The 18,766-nt window shown below is 40.0% G+C and overlaps 4 protein-coding genes across 8 annotated transcripts; 3 read left to right on the forward strand and 1 right to left on the reverse strand.

The window, feature by feature from the left end:
• The first annotated feature begins 22 nt into the window (after positions 1 to 22).
• On the forward strand, positions 23 to 5,921 carry LOC6502784 (NEDD4 family-interacting protein 1-like). Its single transcript, XM_032454621.2, has 2 exons — positions 23 to 163; positions 4,155 to 5,921. Exon 2 carries the CDS (start codon positions 4,157 to 4,159, stop codon positions 4,955 to 4,957), a length of 801 nt encoding a protein of 266 aa, XP_032310512.1. The 5' UTR covers positions 23 to 163; positions 4,155 to 4,156; the 3' UTR covers positions 4,958 to 5,921.
• Positions 24 to 4,061, forward strand: LOC6506534 (protein spitz). Of its 2 annotated transcripts, XM_044714783.1 has the most exons (3): positions 2,518 to 2,809; positions 2,887 to 2,946; positions 3,055 to 4,061. In XM_044714783.1, exon 3 carries the CDS (start codon positions 3,140 to 3,142, stop codon positions 3,767 to 3,769), a length of 630 nt encoding a protein of 209 aa, XP_044570718.1. In that variant the 5' UTR covers positions 2,518 to 2,809; positions 2,887 to 2,946; positions 3,055 to 3,139; the 3' UTR covers positions 3,770 to 4,061. The 2 variants fall into 2 exon arrangements, with proteins under 2 accessions (XP_032310516.1, XP_044570718.1); XM_032454625.2 differs by lacking the exons at positions 2,518 to 2,809; positions 2,887 to 2,946 and adding an exon at positions 24 to 163.
• Positions 5,922 to 6,430: 509 nt separating the features above from the next.
• On the forward strand, positions 6,431 to 13,110 carry LOC6506535 (zinc finger protein on ecdysone puffs). Of its 4 annotated transcripts, XM_032453623.2 has the most exons (5): positions 6,434 to 6,589; positions 7,470 to 7,564; positions 7,675 to 8,053; positions 10,067 to 10,290; positions 11,117 to 13,110. In XM_032453623.2, exons 2-5 carry the CDS (start codon positions 7,557 to 7,559, stop codon positions 12,645 to 12,647), a joined length of 2,142 nt encoding a protein of 713 aa, XP_032309514.1. In that variant the 5' UTR covers positions 6,434 to 6,589; positions 7,470 to 7,556; the 3' UTR covers positions 12,648 to 13,110. The 4 variants fall into 4 exon arrangements, with proteins under 4 accessions (XP_014764808.1, XP_014764807.1, XP_032309514.1 ...); XM_014909322.3 differs by lacking the exon at positions 7,470 to 7,564 and having other exon boundaries at positions 6,431 to 6,589; XM_014909321.3 differs by lacking the exon at positions 10,067 to 10,290 and having other exon boundaries at positions 6,431 to 6,589; positions 11,117 to 11,280.
• Positions 13,111 to 13,174: 64 nt separating this feature from the next.
• On the reverse strand, positions 13,175 to 17,640 carry LOC6493412 (prostaglandin D2 receptor). The gene is made up of 5 exons (XM_001957660.4): positions 17,080 to 17,640; positions 14,780 to 14,996; positions 14,521 to 14,713; positions 13,796 to 14,154; positions 13,175 to 13,741 (listed from the first exon to the last, which is right to left on the reverse strand). Exons 1-5 carry the CDS (start codon positions 17,289 to 17,291, stop codon positions 13,475 to 13,477), a joined length of 1,248 nt encoding a protein of 415 aa, XP_001957696.1. The 5' UTR covers positions 17,292 to 17,640; the 3' UTR covers positions 13,175 to 13,474.
• Between the last annotated feature and the right edge of the window lie 1,126 nt (positions 17,641 to 18,766).

Here is an 18,766-nt window from a genome sequence, read left to right on the forward strand (position 1 = left end):
ACGAGTCAACGAATCGCGTCGCCGAAAAACCAAACAGTATTACCTGTGCGAGTGTTTGGCAACAGCACCAAATTTGTGTGGCAAATCAATAAACCGTGAGAGCGCTGCGCAAAAGAGAAAACCAAGAAATCGACCAACGCATAGGAGAAGAAAAAAAAACAAGGTGAATAAATAGAACATGGCAAGCAGAATCAATTCGAATTCAATTCGAGCCACAGAAATAGAAAAAAAAAGGGCAGGGGGCTGGCGTGGAGAGGGGGAGAGCAGTATTAGGCCATTAGCCTAAGGAGCTCCAGGAGAACTCTCTCTCTCCCTCCCTCCCCCTCTCCAGCCCGCTTGAGTTAGAGTGTGTGTGTGTGTGTATGTGTTTATGTTTTGTTTAGAAAATTAATAATCTTAATTCCAGTGGGATTTCACCACTCAGGTGCTAAAAAGAAAAAAAAAAAGTGCACACCGTGATAACTCTGGCCTTTGTGTGTGCTACTTGTGTGTACTTGTTTATACTTGTTTGTTTAATTCATATTTATTCAAGTAAATTAATTCATTTGCCCTTGTACAATAACAATAACAACTGCAGACGCTGTTTGCTTAGAAACTCGTTTTGGCCTGCAGTTGTTCTTGTCTCTCTCTCTCTCTAACTGTTGGCTCCCCTCCCCCATGTCCTCTAAATTCTTTTTCTCTATTCTCTCTTTTTTCATCATTTCTGTGTTCTGTTTTTTCCATTCAATGCAAGACGGAAACGGCCCCTTAAGATTTTCATTCATTCGGCTTCTTCCGCTTGCATCTTCATCTCTGTTCTCTCTGCATCCCGTTTAACTGGTTTCCTGCATCATCAGGGGGCAGCTGCAGTTCAGTCTCCCCCCCTGCCCCGCTGCTACTGTCTCGTTCTCACTCATACACCTGCAGCTCGGTAGCTGGCCACGCGCTCAAATTTCTTATCAACGGCTGTCGGCAGAAACTCAAAACTCAAAACCGAAAACCGAAAACCTGGCCTAAACTGCGTTGTTACTTTTTACTTTCCACGGGCATTCGCTAATTTTCAACGCCTTTTGTTGCTTGTGGCCCTGTTGCTTTCTCCCTCCCTCGTCATATCTCTACCTTCTCCTACAAACATATGTACATCTACAGTAGAACCTCACTAAAAATGTTATTCCTTTTTAACTAAAGAAATCTTCTAAGATTTCTTAGATTCTTCTTCTTGAAATGATTTTAAACTTAATAATAAAATGTAAAAATTTAAATATTTATTAAAAGGAATGAATACTGTACTCAAATGTCGTGCAATTTTGCAATATTTTTCACATCCCCATCTGAGTCACCCTACGCAGGTAACTGTAGTTACACTGGCAATACGGTCCACACTTGTGGATCGCATTCGGCACCTTATCTTTCTGCACTTTCAACATTATTATCGCCTCTTTGTTTTCCCTTTTCGCGGTGGGCGGCTCTCGATAAGCCCCCAGGGCCTCATTTCCGTCTATTAGATCATTTTCAAGCATTCCAAGCCGCCTATGACACCGGATCACCCACACTTTAACCTACAGACGCATAAATGTAGGCATTTTCATGCACTGTTAAAAAAAAAGAGTTTCTAAATCATATTTTGTTAATAAAAATAAATAAGAGGTTAAAATGTTATATTTTAATCTATAAAATTTAATGACTCAAAATTCTTTGAAAATAAAAATATTAATTTTAATTTTATTTTTTTCTGTGTTCTAATTTGCATAGCTCTACTTGGGCCCTCTCTACGCAATTCCTTGATTGGCTTGATTCTTTGCTTTTTTTTTAAACTATTTTTTTTCATTTCAATTGACCAAAAGGTCAGAAATGATTGCCTCTATATACATATTTTCTGTGTGTGTATCTCTATTTATATATTTCTACCTATATATTCTACCTACTCCGACTCTCCTTCCTGTCAGTCTTCGTTACCTTTTCAGCTGTCAACTTTCACTCGTGCGTAATTTTGTTATTTTTAAAATGCATGCAGGTACTCTAAATATATGTATTTATTACACATTTATTTGTTTCTGATACTACTGACAGTTTGGCGGAAAAATTTCCACTTAACTATAGCACGTTGTGCCATTAAATGTCAAGGACTCTGTATTACAAGTGACGAAAGTTACCCTAGTATTTATTACACATTTATTTGTTTCTGTTACTACTGACAGTTTCGCGGAATATTTTCCACTTAACTATAGCAGTTTATGGCATTAAATGTCAAGGACTCTGGAGTACAAGTGACGAAAGTTACTAACAGGGACAACAGAGTATCCTTAAAATTAGTCACGAAAAATTTACTTTTTTCTTGGCCAGGCCAAGTTTTTTATTTATATTATTTAAATATTTAATATTTAAACTTTATGTCTTAGTTTCAATGTTATTTATTTTTTATTTTTATTACATTCACGTGTTTTAAAACGTATTTTAGATCAAAGTAGTTTTCACCGCCAAAGCGGAAACTAATTTATTTTTTTGCATGCCCACTCACACTGCGTTTTTTTGTTTGAATAATAGAATCGTTTGTTTTTTTAACTGAAAACTGATACGCTAATCAGAAAATGAGAAAAAACTGGCTAATTCTTATTTTTTAATAAACAAATGGATGGAAACTGATACTCTTTAGACAGCTATTGGATCAGATGCATGATTAAGTAGTTAATTAGTTTAAAAATGAGAATTTTTATTGATTTTCGTAACGAAAGAGTTGGCATTTTTGAAGTGTTTCGAGTGAACTTTTCGTCAAGTGTCGAGTGTGTCAAGTGACCAGAAAAAATGCAAAATACAACAACAGCTTGGCCAGGTAAATAAACGATGACAATTTTTGTTAAAAAATTTATGAAATTCGATTTTCTGATTCTTGATTCTGTTTCTTGTTAGGGTTGAAAGGAGGAGTGGAGTGAAGCAGGAGGCGGCTGGCGGTGGTAGGGAAGGTGGCAGGCAAGTGACAGGTGGCAGTCAATTAACCCCCTCTTCCCCTTCCCACTACAACACCAATTTAACATTCTTGAGTTTTGATTTTAATTGCACTTCGTTTTTGTTTTGCAGCCCCGCCAGTCAGCCAGTCAACCATTCAGAATATTAGAAACACTACACTCGCACTCGCACATTCCAAGTATGAGTTAATTTGAAGATGAGGCTTCAGGACCTGCTGCTAGCAATCGCTTTTTTGCCGCTTGCCATCGCCTGCTCGTCGCGAGCCATCGCCAAGCCGCGTCCCACAGCTGCTCCGATCCTGCCGCCAGATAATGTGGAGATCTCCTCAACAACACCCCGTCCGAATGTCACCTTTCCGATCTACGCCTGTCCGCCGACATATGCCGCCTGGTATTGCATGAACGATGCCACCTGTTTCACAGTTGAGATCCAAAACGAGATATTATATAATTGCGAGTGCCCGTTGGGATTTACGGGTCAGAGATGCGAGTACAAGGAAATCGATGGATCCTATCTGCCAACCAGGAATCGAGTGATGCTGGAGAAGGCCAGCATCGTTAGTGGTGCCACACTGGCGCTCCTCTTCATGGCCATGTGCTGCGTCATTCTGTATCTGCGTCACGAGAAGATGCAGAAGAAGAAAGTGCAAGATAGCAACACCACCACTACCACCACCGTGGATGGAGGATTCCAAAATGATGGCATGGATGAGGTGGATGGTTTGAAGCCACTCCGTTCAGTGAGACGGCCGTTCGGTCCATGCCAGATTATGACCTTGGAGGAGGCCCATCGGCAAGCGAATCGCCCCCCCCGGCACTGCAACTAACTAAGCCAGCCTGTCAGCTGTTTGTTTTTAATGTCTAACATGTCCAACTGTTTGTTTAAATCGTTTAAACGAATCACTATTTTTTTAACGAATGACTTAGTCTTAAGTGCTCACTTATGTGCCTCTAAAACGAACTTTAGACAAAGTATTAACGAACGAAAACTGACTATAATCTAGATATAAATGCAATGCAATTTCGGCAGCTAGCCGCCCCCATTTATTTATTATACACTCCTAACTTTATTAATACGATGCGTGACCTATTACGTTAATAAAACCGACTAAACAGAAACTATAGTTGTATTTTCTGATAAAAACAATCTATATTAAAACTTATATTTTATTTACTTTATATTTAATCCCCTTATTATTGTGTCCTTTCCAGTCATGCCGCACAACAACCAACCTTCTCCCGGGGACGATCAACTGGGACCGCCCAAGGCAGACTTCAGTGCTCCGCCGCCCTATGAGGCAACCAGTCAGCAGGTGGTACTGCCACCCCAAATGCCCGCACTAACTGTGGCCACTCCCGATCCCGGCCAGATGCAGATTCCCATACAGATGCAGGTGCAACTGCCGGGCCAGGAGGAGATGATGACTGCCCAGCTGCCACAGGAACTGCACGGAAAGTTGCCGACCTACGAGGAGGTGCAGATGGAAAAGTCACTGAACGGAGAGCTGCCGCCCGCCTTTCTGACGCTGCCATCGTCCCAGCAGTTGCCGCCGCCGCCGAATCCGCTGCTGCCGCCCAATCCGCTGCGCGATGGGACCGGAGCTGTCCGATCCGCTCAACCGGCTCTGACCTTTATCGCTATCGATGCCAGTGATGCCGAAAACAGCCTGTCCACAACAGACAACTTACTCGGAACGGACATCATGTTCATCACAGCTTTCATTGTGGCTTTTCTGTTCAACTGGATTGGCTTCCTGATGCTTACCTGTTTCTGTCACACGATCGCCGCCAGATACGGAGCGTTATCCGGCTTTGGACTGTCGCTGGCCAAGTGGACGTTGATCGTTAAACACTCGACGGACCTGGCATCCCACGAGAACTCCTGGCTCTGGTGGCTAATCTGTGCTTTTGGCTTCCTGATCAGCATACGCGCTCTCATCCAGTACGTGAGCATCAAGAGGTCGTGGCGTCTTCTCTCGGCCTCCGCCCAGGAGCGGCTGCTCTTCTTCTACTAAACGCACCAGGAGGTGGCTACTCCCAGGAGGCAGCTGCCGTGTATATACGTTGTGGATGGCCACAAAGCTGGATTCTAACCCGAACCCATCACCTCAGATCCCTTAAATCGGCGCACACTAAAAACCAACCCCAACTCAGTCTGGAGATCTTAAGACAACACTTAACAGTCCTTAAGAAAAGAAAAAAAAACAAATATTCAAAATTTGAATATGTTTCATTTTATGTTGAAATCTTAAAATTGCAAGAAATCATGTTTATTGTAAGAGAAAATTTTATTTGCGCCGTTTTTAATAGTTTTCCTCCATTTACAAAATGCAAAATATGTTTAGAAATTTGTCAAAACTCCGGAAGTATTGTTCGAAAACCATGAAGAATGGACTGTTTAGGGTTTTCTCTAGTTACTATGTTAAATAGCGCAACTTAGTCCACAAATCCAGATAAATGTAGCATAATGATCCTTTATCTATATGTGTTGATTAGTGAGAGGCAACCAGCTCCTTTGTCTGCACCCAGATCGATTCTAAATGTAAATGTATGTGAATGTGTATGGATTCCCCCCTTTTTAGGCCATTCATTTGGCGCCCCTGCACTTGAAACACAAAGACACAAAACAATCACCAAAAAAAAAACATTAAAAAAAAATAATTAAAAAATACGAAAAGTAGAAAATGAGAATATGTCACAAATCATATTTTTTTGTTGAACCTACTTTACGCTGTGGTACTTAATTAATTAACTACACAAAAGCCAGCAGTAATACGAATGCTAAATCACAAAAAAAAACCAACTATTGCTAGTACATATGATTATTGCCTATTATAACGTTTATGATTAATACGTTTAACCCTTGTATGTAAATCAAACGATGCGAATGCATTGCATCTGCAAAGGGCGCAGAGTCGCAATAGCTGCGCCAGTTTTATGCAAATTCAATAAAAATCGGATGATGTCATTCAAAAAGGACCTTGTTTTTGGTTTTATTGTAGTGAGGTTTTCTCTTAAATGGGCATTTCTTTTTCGAAAAAGGGGGTTTCTAAATGGTGTCCCCCCTTTTTTTTACCAACACTTAAAAATATTAAAACTAACTTTCTTACATTGAAGTTTAAACTTTAAAGGAGAACTTAAAAAAATAAAAATAAAAAAAAGTAAGGAAATATTAATACAATCCTTAAGTAACATAATTTACTTGCCTAATAGCCATTTTACAACTTTTCGAATATTTTCGAATTATAAAATTGTGGGTTTCCCCTTTTCGATCTTTTTCCCCGATATTTGTATCCGATCAGAAAATGACGTACCATTAAATATACTTAATATAGCTTCGAAAATCGTATTCTTGAAAAAAGATATAATATGTTTTTACCGATTTTAAGTTTTTACCGGTTTGTATTTTCCCGCCCGATTCCTTTTTAAATGTTTAGGGTTGCCAAATGTGTGACAGCTTGGTCACACTAAGCCAGGGAAATAATCGATGTTTTCCTGAGAATGTCCCTTCACTAATTTTCACAGTCGGCGGCCATATTGTTGAAAACAGGGTAGAAATAACTAGCAGCTTGTGAATTCTGAAATTTGTAAGCAGCTCGCAGTTCCCTAGATCCCAGTTCCAGTGCAATAGCTCATTAATTGACAACGTAAGTTAATCCAAAATAATAAATAATATTGTTTGCGCATTGCTTGCTGTAGAATTGTGTGTTGGTAGTCGGTGCTGCGGAAGTTCTTGGTGTGTATGTATCTGTTGGTGATTTTTTCCTTTTACTGCCGCCCGGGCGCCCCCAAAATAGTAATTATTGATTTTGAAAGAGGACTTGCTAGTGTTATTTTTAGCTAACGTAATGATTTTATGTGTATTGAAGTGCGCTCTTCTCTTTTTTTTTTTTCGAGGAGATAACATGGGGGCCCACATGGGGGGTGTCTCGATTTTTCGTTGTTTTTCAAATAATAGGGGTTCCCGAAGTTTCCTTTCTATGATTCAGATTCTTTTATTTATGGTGGTTCATTGAAAAGTATAATTAAGTTCGACTATGTGTAGTTTTTTTGTCTGGAATAGCCCTGCCTGCATGAGCCCCGGCCGGCATTTTCATTAATTTAACGCATACAGACACACATTTGTCGGCCATTTTGTTTTTTGTTTTTTTTCTCCTCCCCTCTTGCTATGAAATATTGCGTATACATATTTTGCAGTTTTTTTGTTGTTACAAAATTATTTCTTTTACAAAAAACACAAAAACCAGTTTCATTGTGGAACTGCTGACGTTAGCGCCAATTTTGTTCCCATTTCTTCTTTCTCGAACATTTCTTTCTATCTGAGTGTGTGTTTTTGTGTGTGTGTGTATGTGTGTGCATACGCACGCGACAGGGGTAGAGTCCATTAACCAGCCTTATAAAAAGGGATATCTCCCACTAACTGCATACTAACTACCTCCCCCCCACCCACTCGTATAAAAACAAGTATTTCATTTGCATTTAACCCACGCTTGATTGTTTTTTCCGTTTGTGCCGTTTTATTTTCAGCTTTTTAGGCAATTTCTTCCTCGCTTAAATCCAAAATAAAAAAAACCCATCTCAACCATATCACATCCCAAATCCCTAAAAAAAATTATGGTCAGGTATGCAGCACACACTAAGCACCCTTAAAACCCATAAACCCCCATGTAAAATCACCCCGATTTTACATTTCACATAAATACTAATTATTTTTCTTAAATTTTTTTTTTAGCGTCAAGGTCAACGGAAATCAAAACCGATCAGCAAACTCACTTGGAGCCAAAAATCTAAAAACAGACGGCAATATGGCATTCCGTGGCAACCAGAATCGCAACCGCAACTTTGGCGGCGGTGGCGGCAACAACTACGGCGGACCGATGGGCGCCAATCGCATGGGTGGCATGAACATGTCACCCTGGGAGTCCCAGAATCCCGGTGGCGGCCAGTTTGGCAACAATATGCGCCAGGGTGGAGGGCAGATGAACGCCCAGGCCATCAATCTGGCCAATAATTTGCTGAACAACCTGTTCAGGAACCAGAATCCACCCTCCCTTCTGGACTTGCCACGCGGCGGCGGTGGCATGGGAAACCGCAATCAGCGTGCTGGGCCGGTATGTACAAAAAGTTCAATATAATATTCCATAATTGCCAAAAAAAAAAAAAGTATTAAATCGCCTTTTGTTTATAAATAGATTAATTCGTTAAGCGAATTGATTTTCTGATGGGGAGAAGATATCTTTACATTACAATTAAAATTTGTTAATTATTTTCTTAATTATTTTATAAGAAAATGTAATCACTCCCCATTAGAAATAATTTCTACTGTGTTTTGTTTTTAGTTTTATTGCCAAACGTAGTTATTGCTTTTCCCTTCAAGTGAAAAAAAAATTTAAAAAATGTAGTCTATAGTTTACTAAACCAACCAAAAAACCAATGATGTATTTTTTTTTTGTTTCTAATATTGTGCGAAAATTAGAGTTTTTTAATAAAAAAAAAAAAATAAAGACGACAGGAAACAGGATGATTGTGAGAGAAGGTTTTCAATAAAAAAACGCATTTATTCCATTTAAAATGCAACTTTTGTTTTTTCGTTCAATAGAAACTGCACAATTATAATAAAAATATATATATATATATATTATAATTGAATAAAGGATACATTATTTTATAAACACCAGTTGCTAAAAAAAAATTGAAAAAAAAAGAAAGACAAAACTCTGTACCTTTTAAACATGTACCGCCAACACTTGTTCTATTAACGATGAAGAGTATGATAATATGAAGTAATTTCTAGATGTATTTAAGCATTTAATTACCTTTTTACCATATATAATTTTTATATTCATATATATATATTATTCCGAAAATCCGATGCCAAGCCAATCAACTTTTTAATGGCCGGATATTTTCACCCCCGAATTTTCACAATGTTTTTTCTAATTTACCAATTATCTATTTTTATTCTCTCTTCCAAAAACAAAAAAAAAAAACAAAACTATATATGCGAAACGCAAAATTCGATGGTTTGTCCAATAAACTATATAATTATCGAATATCGAATATCGAATCGAAAATATCGAACTGCATCGCATCGTCGTCGCATATTTCAAATCAAAAAAATGCATTCAAAATCAAAACAAAATTGTTGTTATTGCTCCGGCGGCATTACCAATTGTCGTTGTTATTGTTGCTGCCTGTTCTCGTTGGTGTTGTTGTTGTTGTTGTTGTTGTTCACCTACACACAACACACACACATTTGAACGATGCACAACATGTGACGCAACAATATATATATTATATATATATATATGTTTATATGAAATATGTGAAATATATCCTCCTCCAACAAAACCGATGCGATTACTGACGCCACTGATTGATTGATTGATTGATTGATCGCAACTCGATTGATATATATTGATTGCAATGCTGATTCACTTCTCAATCTGCTCTGCTCTGCTCTGAAACCGAAAACCGATCCCGATCTGGTACTGGTACTGCTTGATGGTGCAACATTAAAAAATAATCCAATACAATCTATAATGTGTAATATCTGTATCTTAAATATCTGTATCTAATGCAAAAATTCATCGCCAAAAAAAAATATATTCTTTTTTCGACGTTCCTGCCTCTGAAACAAAATACCATAATACCAAAAAAAAAAAAAACAAACCAAAATCCGATTTCCATTTTCAAATTATGTAATTATAAAAAAAAATGCCACTCGCCGCCAACCAAATAATGTGCCAACGACTTCAACTGCCCGAATATATATATTATATTTAATATATATCGCAACTACTATTCTCCCGTCGACTGATTGGCCACCGCAACTGCCCCGCCGATTCTGACCACCATATCTGCCTGTTATTATCTTTTCTAAACTCTCAATGACATGCCCTTGTGTACCATTTTCTTTAACAATCCCAAAAAAAATAATAATAATCTGCCCAATATCTCACCACCGCCCCCATCACACACCCATATTGTAAATGGCCTCACTGCCATATCTCTATTTGTCTCTTAAAAAATTAATTCTCATGTCCCCTGTTGTGTGATGATTAAAAATGATATTGTTAAATCCACTATATCCCAAATTAAATATTTAAAAAAAAAAAATAAAGATGGTCAATCGCGGCGGCGGTGCTGGCAATCGTCTTAATAACCGTCGTGGCCAGGGAGGCTTCCAAAATCGTGGCGCCACTGGTGGTCCCAAGCCCCCGCAAAAGCAGGGCGGCGGCGGTATTCGCAAGCAAAATGCTTTTGATCGTGCCAAGAAACTTTTGGCTAAAAATGCCAACCAAAATAAAAAGAAGGAAACTACTCCTGGCGAAAAGAAAACCGAGAGGTAAGACTTACTACTTTTCCAAAATCAAAAAAAAAACTACTACAAGAATATACAAATTTTTGCTGCTCACCAAAATCAAAAAAAGGATTAAATTCCTTTTTTGTCCAAAATATGAATCAATTTCAGAAGCGTAAAATACATTTTTAGCAATTTTACTTTAGTAACTAGGATTTCAACTTTATATATTATATATTCCTTCATTCATCTCTAAAAAAAAAATTATTTTCTTAATTAGGGATTTTTATTAGGGAATTTTTTATTAGGCAATTATTTGAACCGCAAGGTGGGATATTCCATGGGATATTATTAGGAAATTTTTGATTAATATTTAGTCTTAAATTCAAAGCTAACTTTTTTTTTTTAAAGAAAATCTTATATTTTTGGAAAACAAGAGGATCTAAATATAATAATTTATTAGTTACAAATTCTATCATAAATTATACCATTATTACATTATTTTTTACAAATTCGCTGCTCATCAAAGGAAATATGTTTTAAAATCATAATTAATATCAAAATCATTCTAAAAAAAAAAGTAAATCTAGAAATACATTCCATACTTCCTTTGCTCATAGAACATAATACCTTTCATCGCCATTTGTAATCTGTACAGTATGTATCATTAGTATAAGTTGCAGCCAGAATCACTTTCTTCCCTCTAATGTTTGTATTCTCTATCATAGACCGACCTCCCAACCAGATGACTTCCAGGTTATCCTTGTAAGAAATTCAACTAATTCTTATCTTTTTTTTATTCCTCCTACCACCACCACCCCCCACCATCCCTGAAAATCATTCGATCTCTTCGATCATCATCCTTTTATAGCCCCGCCAGCAAGGAGTCGCCGTACGCTAGCGTGCCCAACGACATGTTCTACTGTCATCTGTGCAAGAAGCATATGTGGGACGCCAACTCGTTCGAGAACCACATCAAGGGACGCACCCACCTGATGATGCGCGAGGGCATTGAGGAGAGCTACCGTCTCAAGGCCAACATGATCCGTCAGGAGGCCAAGATCGCCGAGCAGCTCAAGTCCATTGAGTTCGATCGCCTGAAGCGCATGGGCAAGAGCAAGCAGCGCCAGCTGGACTACTGCACCATGTGCGATCTGAACTTCCACGGTCACATCTCGACGCATCGCAAGTCGGAGGGACATCTCCAGCTGAAGAAGTTCCTGCATCCCAAGTGCGTGGAGTGCAACAAGGAGTTCGCCACTCGCATCGACTATGACACCCATCTGCTGTCCGCCGAGCACTTGAAGAAGGCTGCCGAGAGCAACACCAAGGTCGGAGAGCGCAAGCGCCAGACTTTGCCGATCAGCACCGAGGAGGAGGAGACCCGCGATCTCCGCCTGCCCCAGAAGAAGAAGAAGAAGGCTGCCAAGAAGGAGGGCGAGGGCGATGCCAAGAAGGAGGGTGCTGAGGGCGAGGCTGCTGAGGGCGAAGATGCCGATGGGGAGGAGGGCAAGGACGGCGAGGAGAACGCCGATGAGACCAAGGAGGGCGAGGAGCTCAACGAGTCGCAGGAGGACGAGGAGGTGGCTCTGCCCGTTGATGCCGAGGACTGCATCCTCGACTACAACGAGGGAGATGACATCCCCAGCGAGGTCGACACTCGCCTGCCGAAGTACAACTACCAGCGTGCCGTCGGCGCCGGTCTGATCTCCAAGCTGGAGTGCTACGAGTGCTCCGTGTGCAGCAAGTTCTTCGACACCGAGGTGACCGCCGAGATCCACTCGCGCACCGCCACCCATCACCGCAACTTCTTGAAGTTCATCAACGAGAAGTCGAGCGACACCAAGATCGCCCAGAAGCGTGCCGCTGCCGCTCTGGAGGAGAGTGAGCGCAAGAAGCGCAAGCTGGAGGAGACCGAGGCTGCCCCCGCAGCTGAGGAGGGTGCCGCCGGCGACGAGGCTACCGAAGAGACCGAGGGCGAGCTGTACGATCCATCGGAGGCCACTGGCGACGATGACGACGTCGAGATGGTGGAGGACAACGGCGATGCTGAGGCCGAAGGCGAGGCAGAGGCCGAGGGTGAAGGTGAGGGCGAGGGTGAGGAAGATGCCGGTGGCGATGAGGAGATGGAGGCCCAAGAGGGAGACGAGGAGGCCGAGGGCGATCCTGAGCCCGAGCCAGAGCCGGCTCCAGAGGTGGTTGCCGCCACACCAGCCAAGGCAGCGCCCAAGACTCCAGCTAAGGCCGCCGGTGGTGCCGCCACTCCAGCAGCTGCGGCCGCCGCACCAGCCGCCGATGCCTCTCCCTCGCCGGCCAAGAAGGCCACACCGGCCCGAGCCGCCGCTGGTCCGAAGGCTACGCCGCAGCGTCAACGTGCTCGCGCCCGCTACAACCGCTACTAGGATTTAGGATTCTAAACTAAAACTAACACTAAAATATAGATCCATACAATGAATATTTGCACACATGCCCATGCCCATGCGTCCCCCAATAAGTAGGAGGAGTAAGGAGGAAGGAAGGAGTTCTAGTTATAGCATCCTCCAGCCATCTGACATTTGCAAATAAAATGAAAAAACAACAACTTATTTACGCAATCATCCGGAGATGAAACAGTGGACTACATTGTAATTGAATACAACTTTCTTGACGATCGAGGGAGAGAATAAAAAACAAACAAACAACTTGATTGATTTCCATATGAACAACGCCCCAATCAATCAATCTCTGCAATACAATACAATACAATCCAAAACGATCCGATCCCCTCCCCCCATAGACTGCATACCACCACACTGGGCAGCCAACCATTTAAAATATATGTAATCGTATACATTTTAAAATAAACAAACGTAGTTGTAAAACAAATGTTAATTTGTTATCATTTTGGTGGGAGGTTCTGAAGGACTAGTTAATACGGAATAATTATATATTTTTTTTTGTTCTAGAGCAGGCTCTTTATTATAAAATACACGATACATTACATACACTATATATATGCAAATATTTATAGTTTAAATCGGATTTCGATTCTGAGATTATGTATGTCAGCTGAGCGCGGGGGGGATCTTTGATATGGTAATTCAAAGTGGGTTCGGGATACACTATATTATTTACATCTTACGTGACTAGGAAGAGTGCCACTCCTTCGAGTACTTCGAGGTGTCTGTGAAAATGAGAGGGGAGAACGAGTGGCTATGTAAGTACTGGGATGTTGTTTGAGGATCGAGACTCAATTGAAGTCCAGGGTATTGGCTTCCGTCATGGTGGTGCGCATCCGGCTCTGGTCGCTCTGGGAACGACGCAACTTGTTCGGCCGCCAGCCACTGCGCCAGCGCTTAATGCATCCCAGCAGGGACCAGTTGATGGACTTGGAGCGGCTTAGCACATAGACGTAGGGGTCGGAGGTGAAGTGCAGGGCCGTCAGGACGTCGGCGATGAGGAAGAACTTGTTCGAAGCGGGCACCCGATTTGGTGCAATGGCCAACGGAATGGCGATCTTAGGATCAATGGATAAGTGTTAGGAATCTAAATGGATTACCTTTTTACTTACCATCTGCGGCATCCAGCAGATGACGAACGAAATGCTGAGGAAGGCCATCAGCTTGGCGAACTTGATCTCCACCGGCGAGGACTCGGTGGCTGACATTGTCACGCTGACGCTCTGGCGGAATTGTCGCGCCGGCTGGACACTTCGGTGGCCACTGCCTCCGCTTCCGGAGCTCAGCTGTGTCTGGTAGAGAGTGGTGGCGCTGCTGCTCTCCGGATCGATCTGCACGCTGCTGTGCTTGTCTCGGGTGACCAGATCATAGTGCATGTGGCGCTTCGCCGTCCGGCTCCGGCCTATGACACAGAGCAGGGTGTGGGCCACAAACAGGTTGCAGGCAACGATCACAATGCATAGCAGGGTTCCTGTTTTTAAATTTATAACGAAAGGAATATTTTTATTAATTATATATAGGTTAAATTGTATTAGATAAAAAATTCAATAAACGTCTAATACTAGTACAGTTTTTAATACCCGGTACTCTTGGCGACTCCCGAAGGACCTCTTGTATTTTTTATGAATTTTCATTGCATACTTTTGCGCATAAATGGGAATGTAGTCGAATCCCGGTAACCGAGGGTAACCAGTAACAATATTTTCAAATATAATATTATATATACACTTAAAGAAATACTTTTTTAAGGATTTGTGTACTATAAAATAAAATATGAAAAAGTATACGCGATAAATATTTAAATTTTTAAATTTAAATAGATTATTAAAAGCCTTACCAAAAACCATGAAAAGCACAGCGTATGCCTTGTTCCAAGCCCCTTCTGCATCCCGATAGCGAATGCATTTTAAGTGATTTTTATCCGAATCATCGATGTAAGCTCCAAAGCCCACAAATGGCAGAAAAGTAATAATAACGGCCACAATCAGTATGATGTTGATGCTCTTCCGGATAAGCTCGTAAGTGATGTGCTGGGGATTATGGTTTGCAAGGAGTTAAGAAGGGTATAATTAATTTAAACAAATAAAATACCTTACCTTATGGTAAATAAAAGGTCTTGCCAAGGCCATCCATCTTTCGGCTGCCATCACGGCCGCAATACAGCCGGAACTGAGACCGAAGAACCGCCAGACTACGTGACCTACACAGTCCAGCTGCATAAAGGACTGATGGACTTCCTCGGTGAGATTGTACTTCAGCACCGACGTGGTCAACATCCCCAGCAAAGCCACCAGATTGTTGGTGGCCAGGCATCTGTAACACAAGGGTGAGAATTAGTCAAGCACGGAATAGACCCATAAATTCGGCTAGGCTTTAGCTTAGAGTCATTGCATCCTCGTAAATGAGACAATAAAACTTTCCTCTCCATTAACGTGACTTTCTGGGCGGGAATACAATGTGTTTCGTATTAAACCACAAGTAATAATGGTAAGATTGGCAGTAATGTTATGACCATTTTCGTTTTCAATTAATTGCCATTCTGATAAGACGGAACTTTCAATCTGAAACCTTAAAGCCGGCCGCTTTTGGTTGTACAACTAACCGATTTTGGTTGGCCAAAACGTGACATGGACTTCAAACAGCTACCAATAGATTCGAATCGCAAATTTATAATTCCTTTCGAGTTAAATAATAATAAATTACCAGCGATAAACATTAAACGGGTAAGTTCTAAATGGTAGAGTGATCTGCTATGGATATATTTTATAATAATTTTTTATAAAAGCTATTAAAAGATTTGTTTTAGGATATATATGTGTCTACGTGATCTCAAAAAGCAATACTCTGCCTGACACCTTAATACTTAAAACAAAACCTCTGTCAAGAGTGAATTAGATTAAGTATTTCCTTTTTATTTGGCCCATAAAAAGTTTCAGGCGCTTTCCATTTCAATTGTTTTTAGGGCGCCGTTGACATGGGAAACTCATTTGTCACCGGCTGTGATGAAAATTTATATGTTTGGAGGGCTTCTCAATGGAACTCATTCAAAGTGCCATCCCTGCCTACCCCGGTGGGGGATAGGCAGAATACTTAGGTAATCACCGGGCACAGCAATGCTTTCTATTACAATTTCTATATACGAATGTATAGTATAGAAAATGCTCGTGGCTGGCATCAAAAACAATATTCGATTTATGGTTTGCTGTAAAAGTTTCAGTGCCGGGAGGAAAAAGCAAACGAAACTGTTCATTAGAGGGCGTGAATTGACTTTTGGGTGAAAATTCCTAAATTTCCAATTTGCAATGAGAAATATAGTTGCTGACTTGTAAAAGGCAAGCTCATTGTTTATTTGTGCAACCTATACTATGGTGTAAATACGGGAAGTAATATTTTTCTTCTCATTCCGGTTCTTCCATAAACACAGAAATACCAATGACTCTCTGATGTCATTCGGCTGCCCTGATTTATCGACAGGGCTCAAGTGCCAATCACTGGGTTCCTTCAATCAATCAAATTACAGATCAAAGGCTCCATGCTGTAAGGAATGAACCTCCTTGGTGTGGAATTTGCCTTAATTTCTCTCAGGGAATAAAATTGCTGTCACTAGAAATTTACGGATATTACGCATACGCCTTGTTGTCTCAGCATAAAAATAAGGAGTAAAGAAAAGGCGCAAATTGGAATATGGTTCACTGAATCTTATGAGGATTTTATGTTGATAAATGGTCTGTAAATTGTTACATTTTTCTTGGGCCGAAGTTTTTTTTGCGTCATTCAATTATTTATGAGTGGAATGAACAAATTGCACATTTTTTAAGTTGTTCTTTATCATTTTCGGACTAAAACTAATGAGCTTTTAATGCAATTGCAATTGTTGCATTCTTAGACATATGCCCGATAAGACCAAGTCAAAAACAGACTCGGCCAACAAGTGAACCAATTCCAAGTGATAAGATATGCAGAAATAAACCCCACCGCCGGACAAACAAAAACAATTCAAGCTATGCAAATCAGGCCCGCATAGGCAATATGAGCATATAAAAAATCGAACACTAGTTGAGAAGCCAGTTGAACAAACTCAGAGAGCCATGAACTGGCCACAAACAGTCACAAACATTAAGTGCATAAAATAAGTAGCTACACTGGAAGAAAACTAGTTATGAACTACGCAATTATTGGCCATAAAGATAGGATAGTAATTAACAAGAAAATAATATATAAAATGATTAAAAAAAACAAGGTCTTAGGTCACCTATTTCTGATACTTATTTGAAACATTTTTCCATGAAATGCTCTCTGCCCTGTCTGAGGTAATGACTAATTTATGGCACTTTTAGTTACTCTGTGCTTGTTTTTAAATTATTTTTATTTTAGAGTACTGCGTAATTGCACTTACCGCAACATAAGAGTGTATTTACTATTTTTATTGTGCTTTTTTCGCGCCAAAATGAAAAGAGCCAGTGAGTTGCCCAAAACCCCCAGGCCCATGACAATGGTGCTGAAGATCAAACGATGCCGATTTCCATAGAGAGATTTCGGTGGAATTGCAGTAGTAGTTGCATTCTGCATCTGCAACATCAGATCCAGCACAGGTGTGGTGGAGTCCATTATGGAATCAAGTTAATTGGCTTGAGTGAAAACAAATGTATCTTGCCACACGCACTACCGCTACAGATTTTTCACAAATCGCACTCTCACAGCAAAAACAGACATGCAGCCAGCTGCAAACTTGTTTTCTTTAGTTTAGCCCGATTGGAATTATTTTCTAAGAGACACTTAATTAATGATTAAAGTTGGCAGTGGTGGTCCGCGACACTTTGGGGTAGATCGATCGACTCTGATCCGCTTCCAAATTCGAATATGATCTGGAGTCGATTCGGAAACCGATTCTCAATACCGAGGAGAGCTCGCGCGTCCGCAGTCAGCCAGGCGTCGATTTAGAATGAGCGGGCTGCTGGCTTTTCTGTGGATATAGATATACCCACTATAGCTCCATGGATGGTTAGATGGATGGGTGGATGGGTGGTAGGTTGTGGGGAAGGTTCCTGGGCTCAACAGTTGGGTGGCGCTGGTTCGGCTGGCAGTTCGGCTTTGGCTTCGGCTAGTGCCATAGATGGTCGGTTAGTGTATATATTTTTATATACATATATTTTTTTATATATTCGAAAGCAACACCCCATCGAAAATGCACAGCTCGTGCCAATGTAATGTATGAACGTGTGCGAAAAGTCAGAATAACAATCGAATTTTATTGTTTTATACTCTTACTAAATATGGGGTATTTTCAGGGGGGAAAATACTATTTTATAGATCTAGATTAAATAAAAAATAATTATTTGTATTTAATAAAATAATCTTATTTTATAATCTCTTTTTTATATATTTTATAAACTAATCTATTTGTTAATTGAGTCTAGCGAAGAATTTTAATTTCTCTAGAATTTTAATTGAATTATCTTTGTACTGAATTATCTTGAAAGATGAGCTCAAAAATGTTATTCAGAAATATGAAAAATGTATTCTAAAGTTTAGTCAATTATAATGTCATATGATATATGACATTGTTTATTGACATTTCATTGTTTATAATTTGTTATTTTTGAAAAAGTGTTTCATTATTTGTTTTTAGAACCAAAAATTAGTGTTGAAATTTTGAATTTATTATCAAAAGTAAATAGTGTTCGTTAAAAATAGAGATACATGATTATTTTAATAAAGAACTTGTTTTACAAAAAAACCTTTGATTGCCAAAATATTTCTATAAAAGAGTATTCAATTGAAATGTTATTTTTTCCAATTTTTCGGCTTGCCTTTTGATTTAGCTTTTTGTTTTTGCTCGCCCCGGAGGTCCAATAAAATGTACACAATTAAGAATTTTGAATTTGTATTTCTGCCAATAATTTTCGATTATTACTTGCTATATAAATTTTTGGGGGCAATTCTTCAAAAAGAAAAAGATTATGAAAACAAATGCGAATGAATTGATTGGAAATATTTTGGTGTGAACCTGATGCCTGATGCTTTCAATTTGAAATAAAAGACTCGCATACTTGCATTTTAAGAGGAAAATTAGTGATTCGGCA

The sequence above is a fragment of the Drosophila ananassae genome, chromosome 2R, assembly GCF_017639315.1.
Source record: "Drosophila ananassae strain 14024-0371.13 chromosome 2R, ASM1763931v2, whole genome shotgun sequence".
NCBI classification, from domain to species: Eukaryota; Metazoa; Arthropoda; class Insecta; order Diptera; family Drosophilidae; genus Drosophila; species Drosophila ananassae.

Excerpts from the sequence above, each read along its gene's own strand:
- LOC6506534 (XM_032454625.2), top strand. The coding sequence starts at position 3,140 with ATGAGGCTTCAGGACCTGCTGCTAGCAATCGCTTTTTTGCCGCTTGCC.
- LOC6502784 (XM_032454621.2), top strand. The coding sequence starts at position 4,157 with ATGCCGCACAACAACCAACCTTCTCCCGGGGACGATCAACTGGGACCG.
- LOC6506535 (XM_032453623.2), top strand. Across the intron at positions 8,054-10,066 it reads GCAATCAGCGTGCTGGGCCG|ATGGTCAATCGCGGCGGCGG; the intron begins GTATGTACAAAA and ends AAAAAAATAAAG. Across the intron at positions 10,291-11,116 it reads GGCGAAAAGAAAACCGAGAG|CCCCGCCAGCAAGGAGTCGC; the intron begins GTAAGACTTACT and ends ATCCTTTTATAG.
- LOC6493412 (XM_001957660.4), bottom strand. The coding sequence starts at position 17,291 with ATGGACTCCACCACACCTGTGCTGGATCTGATGTTGCAGATGCAGAAT. Across the intron at positions 14,997-17,079 it reads AAATACACTCTTATGTTGCG|ATGCCTGGCCACCAACAATC; the intron begins GTAAGTGCAATT and ends CTTGTGTTACAG. Across the intron at positions 14,155-14,520 it reads TGTGCTTTTCATGGTTTTTG|GAACCCTGCTATGCATTGTG; the intron begins GTAAGGCTTTTA and ends ATTTAAAAACAG.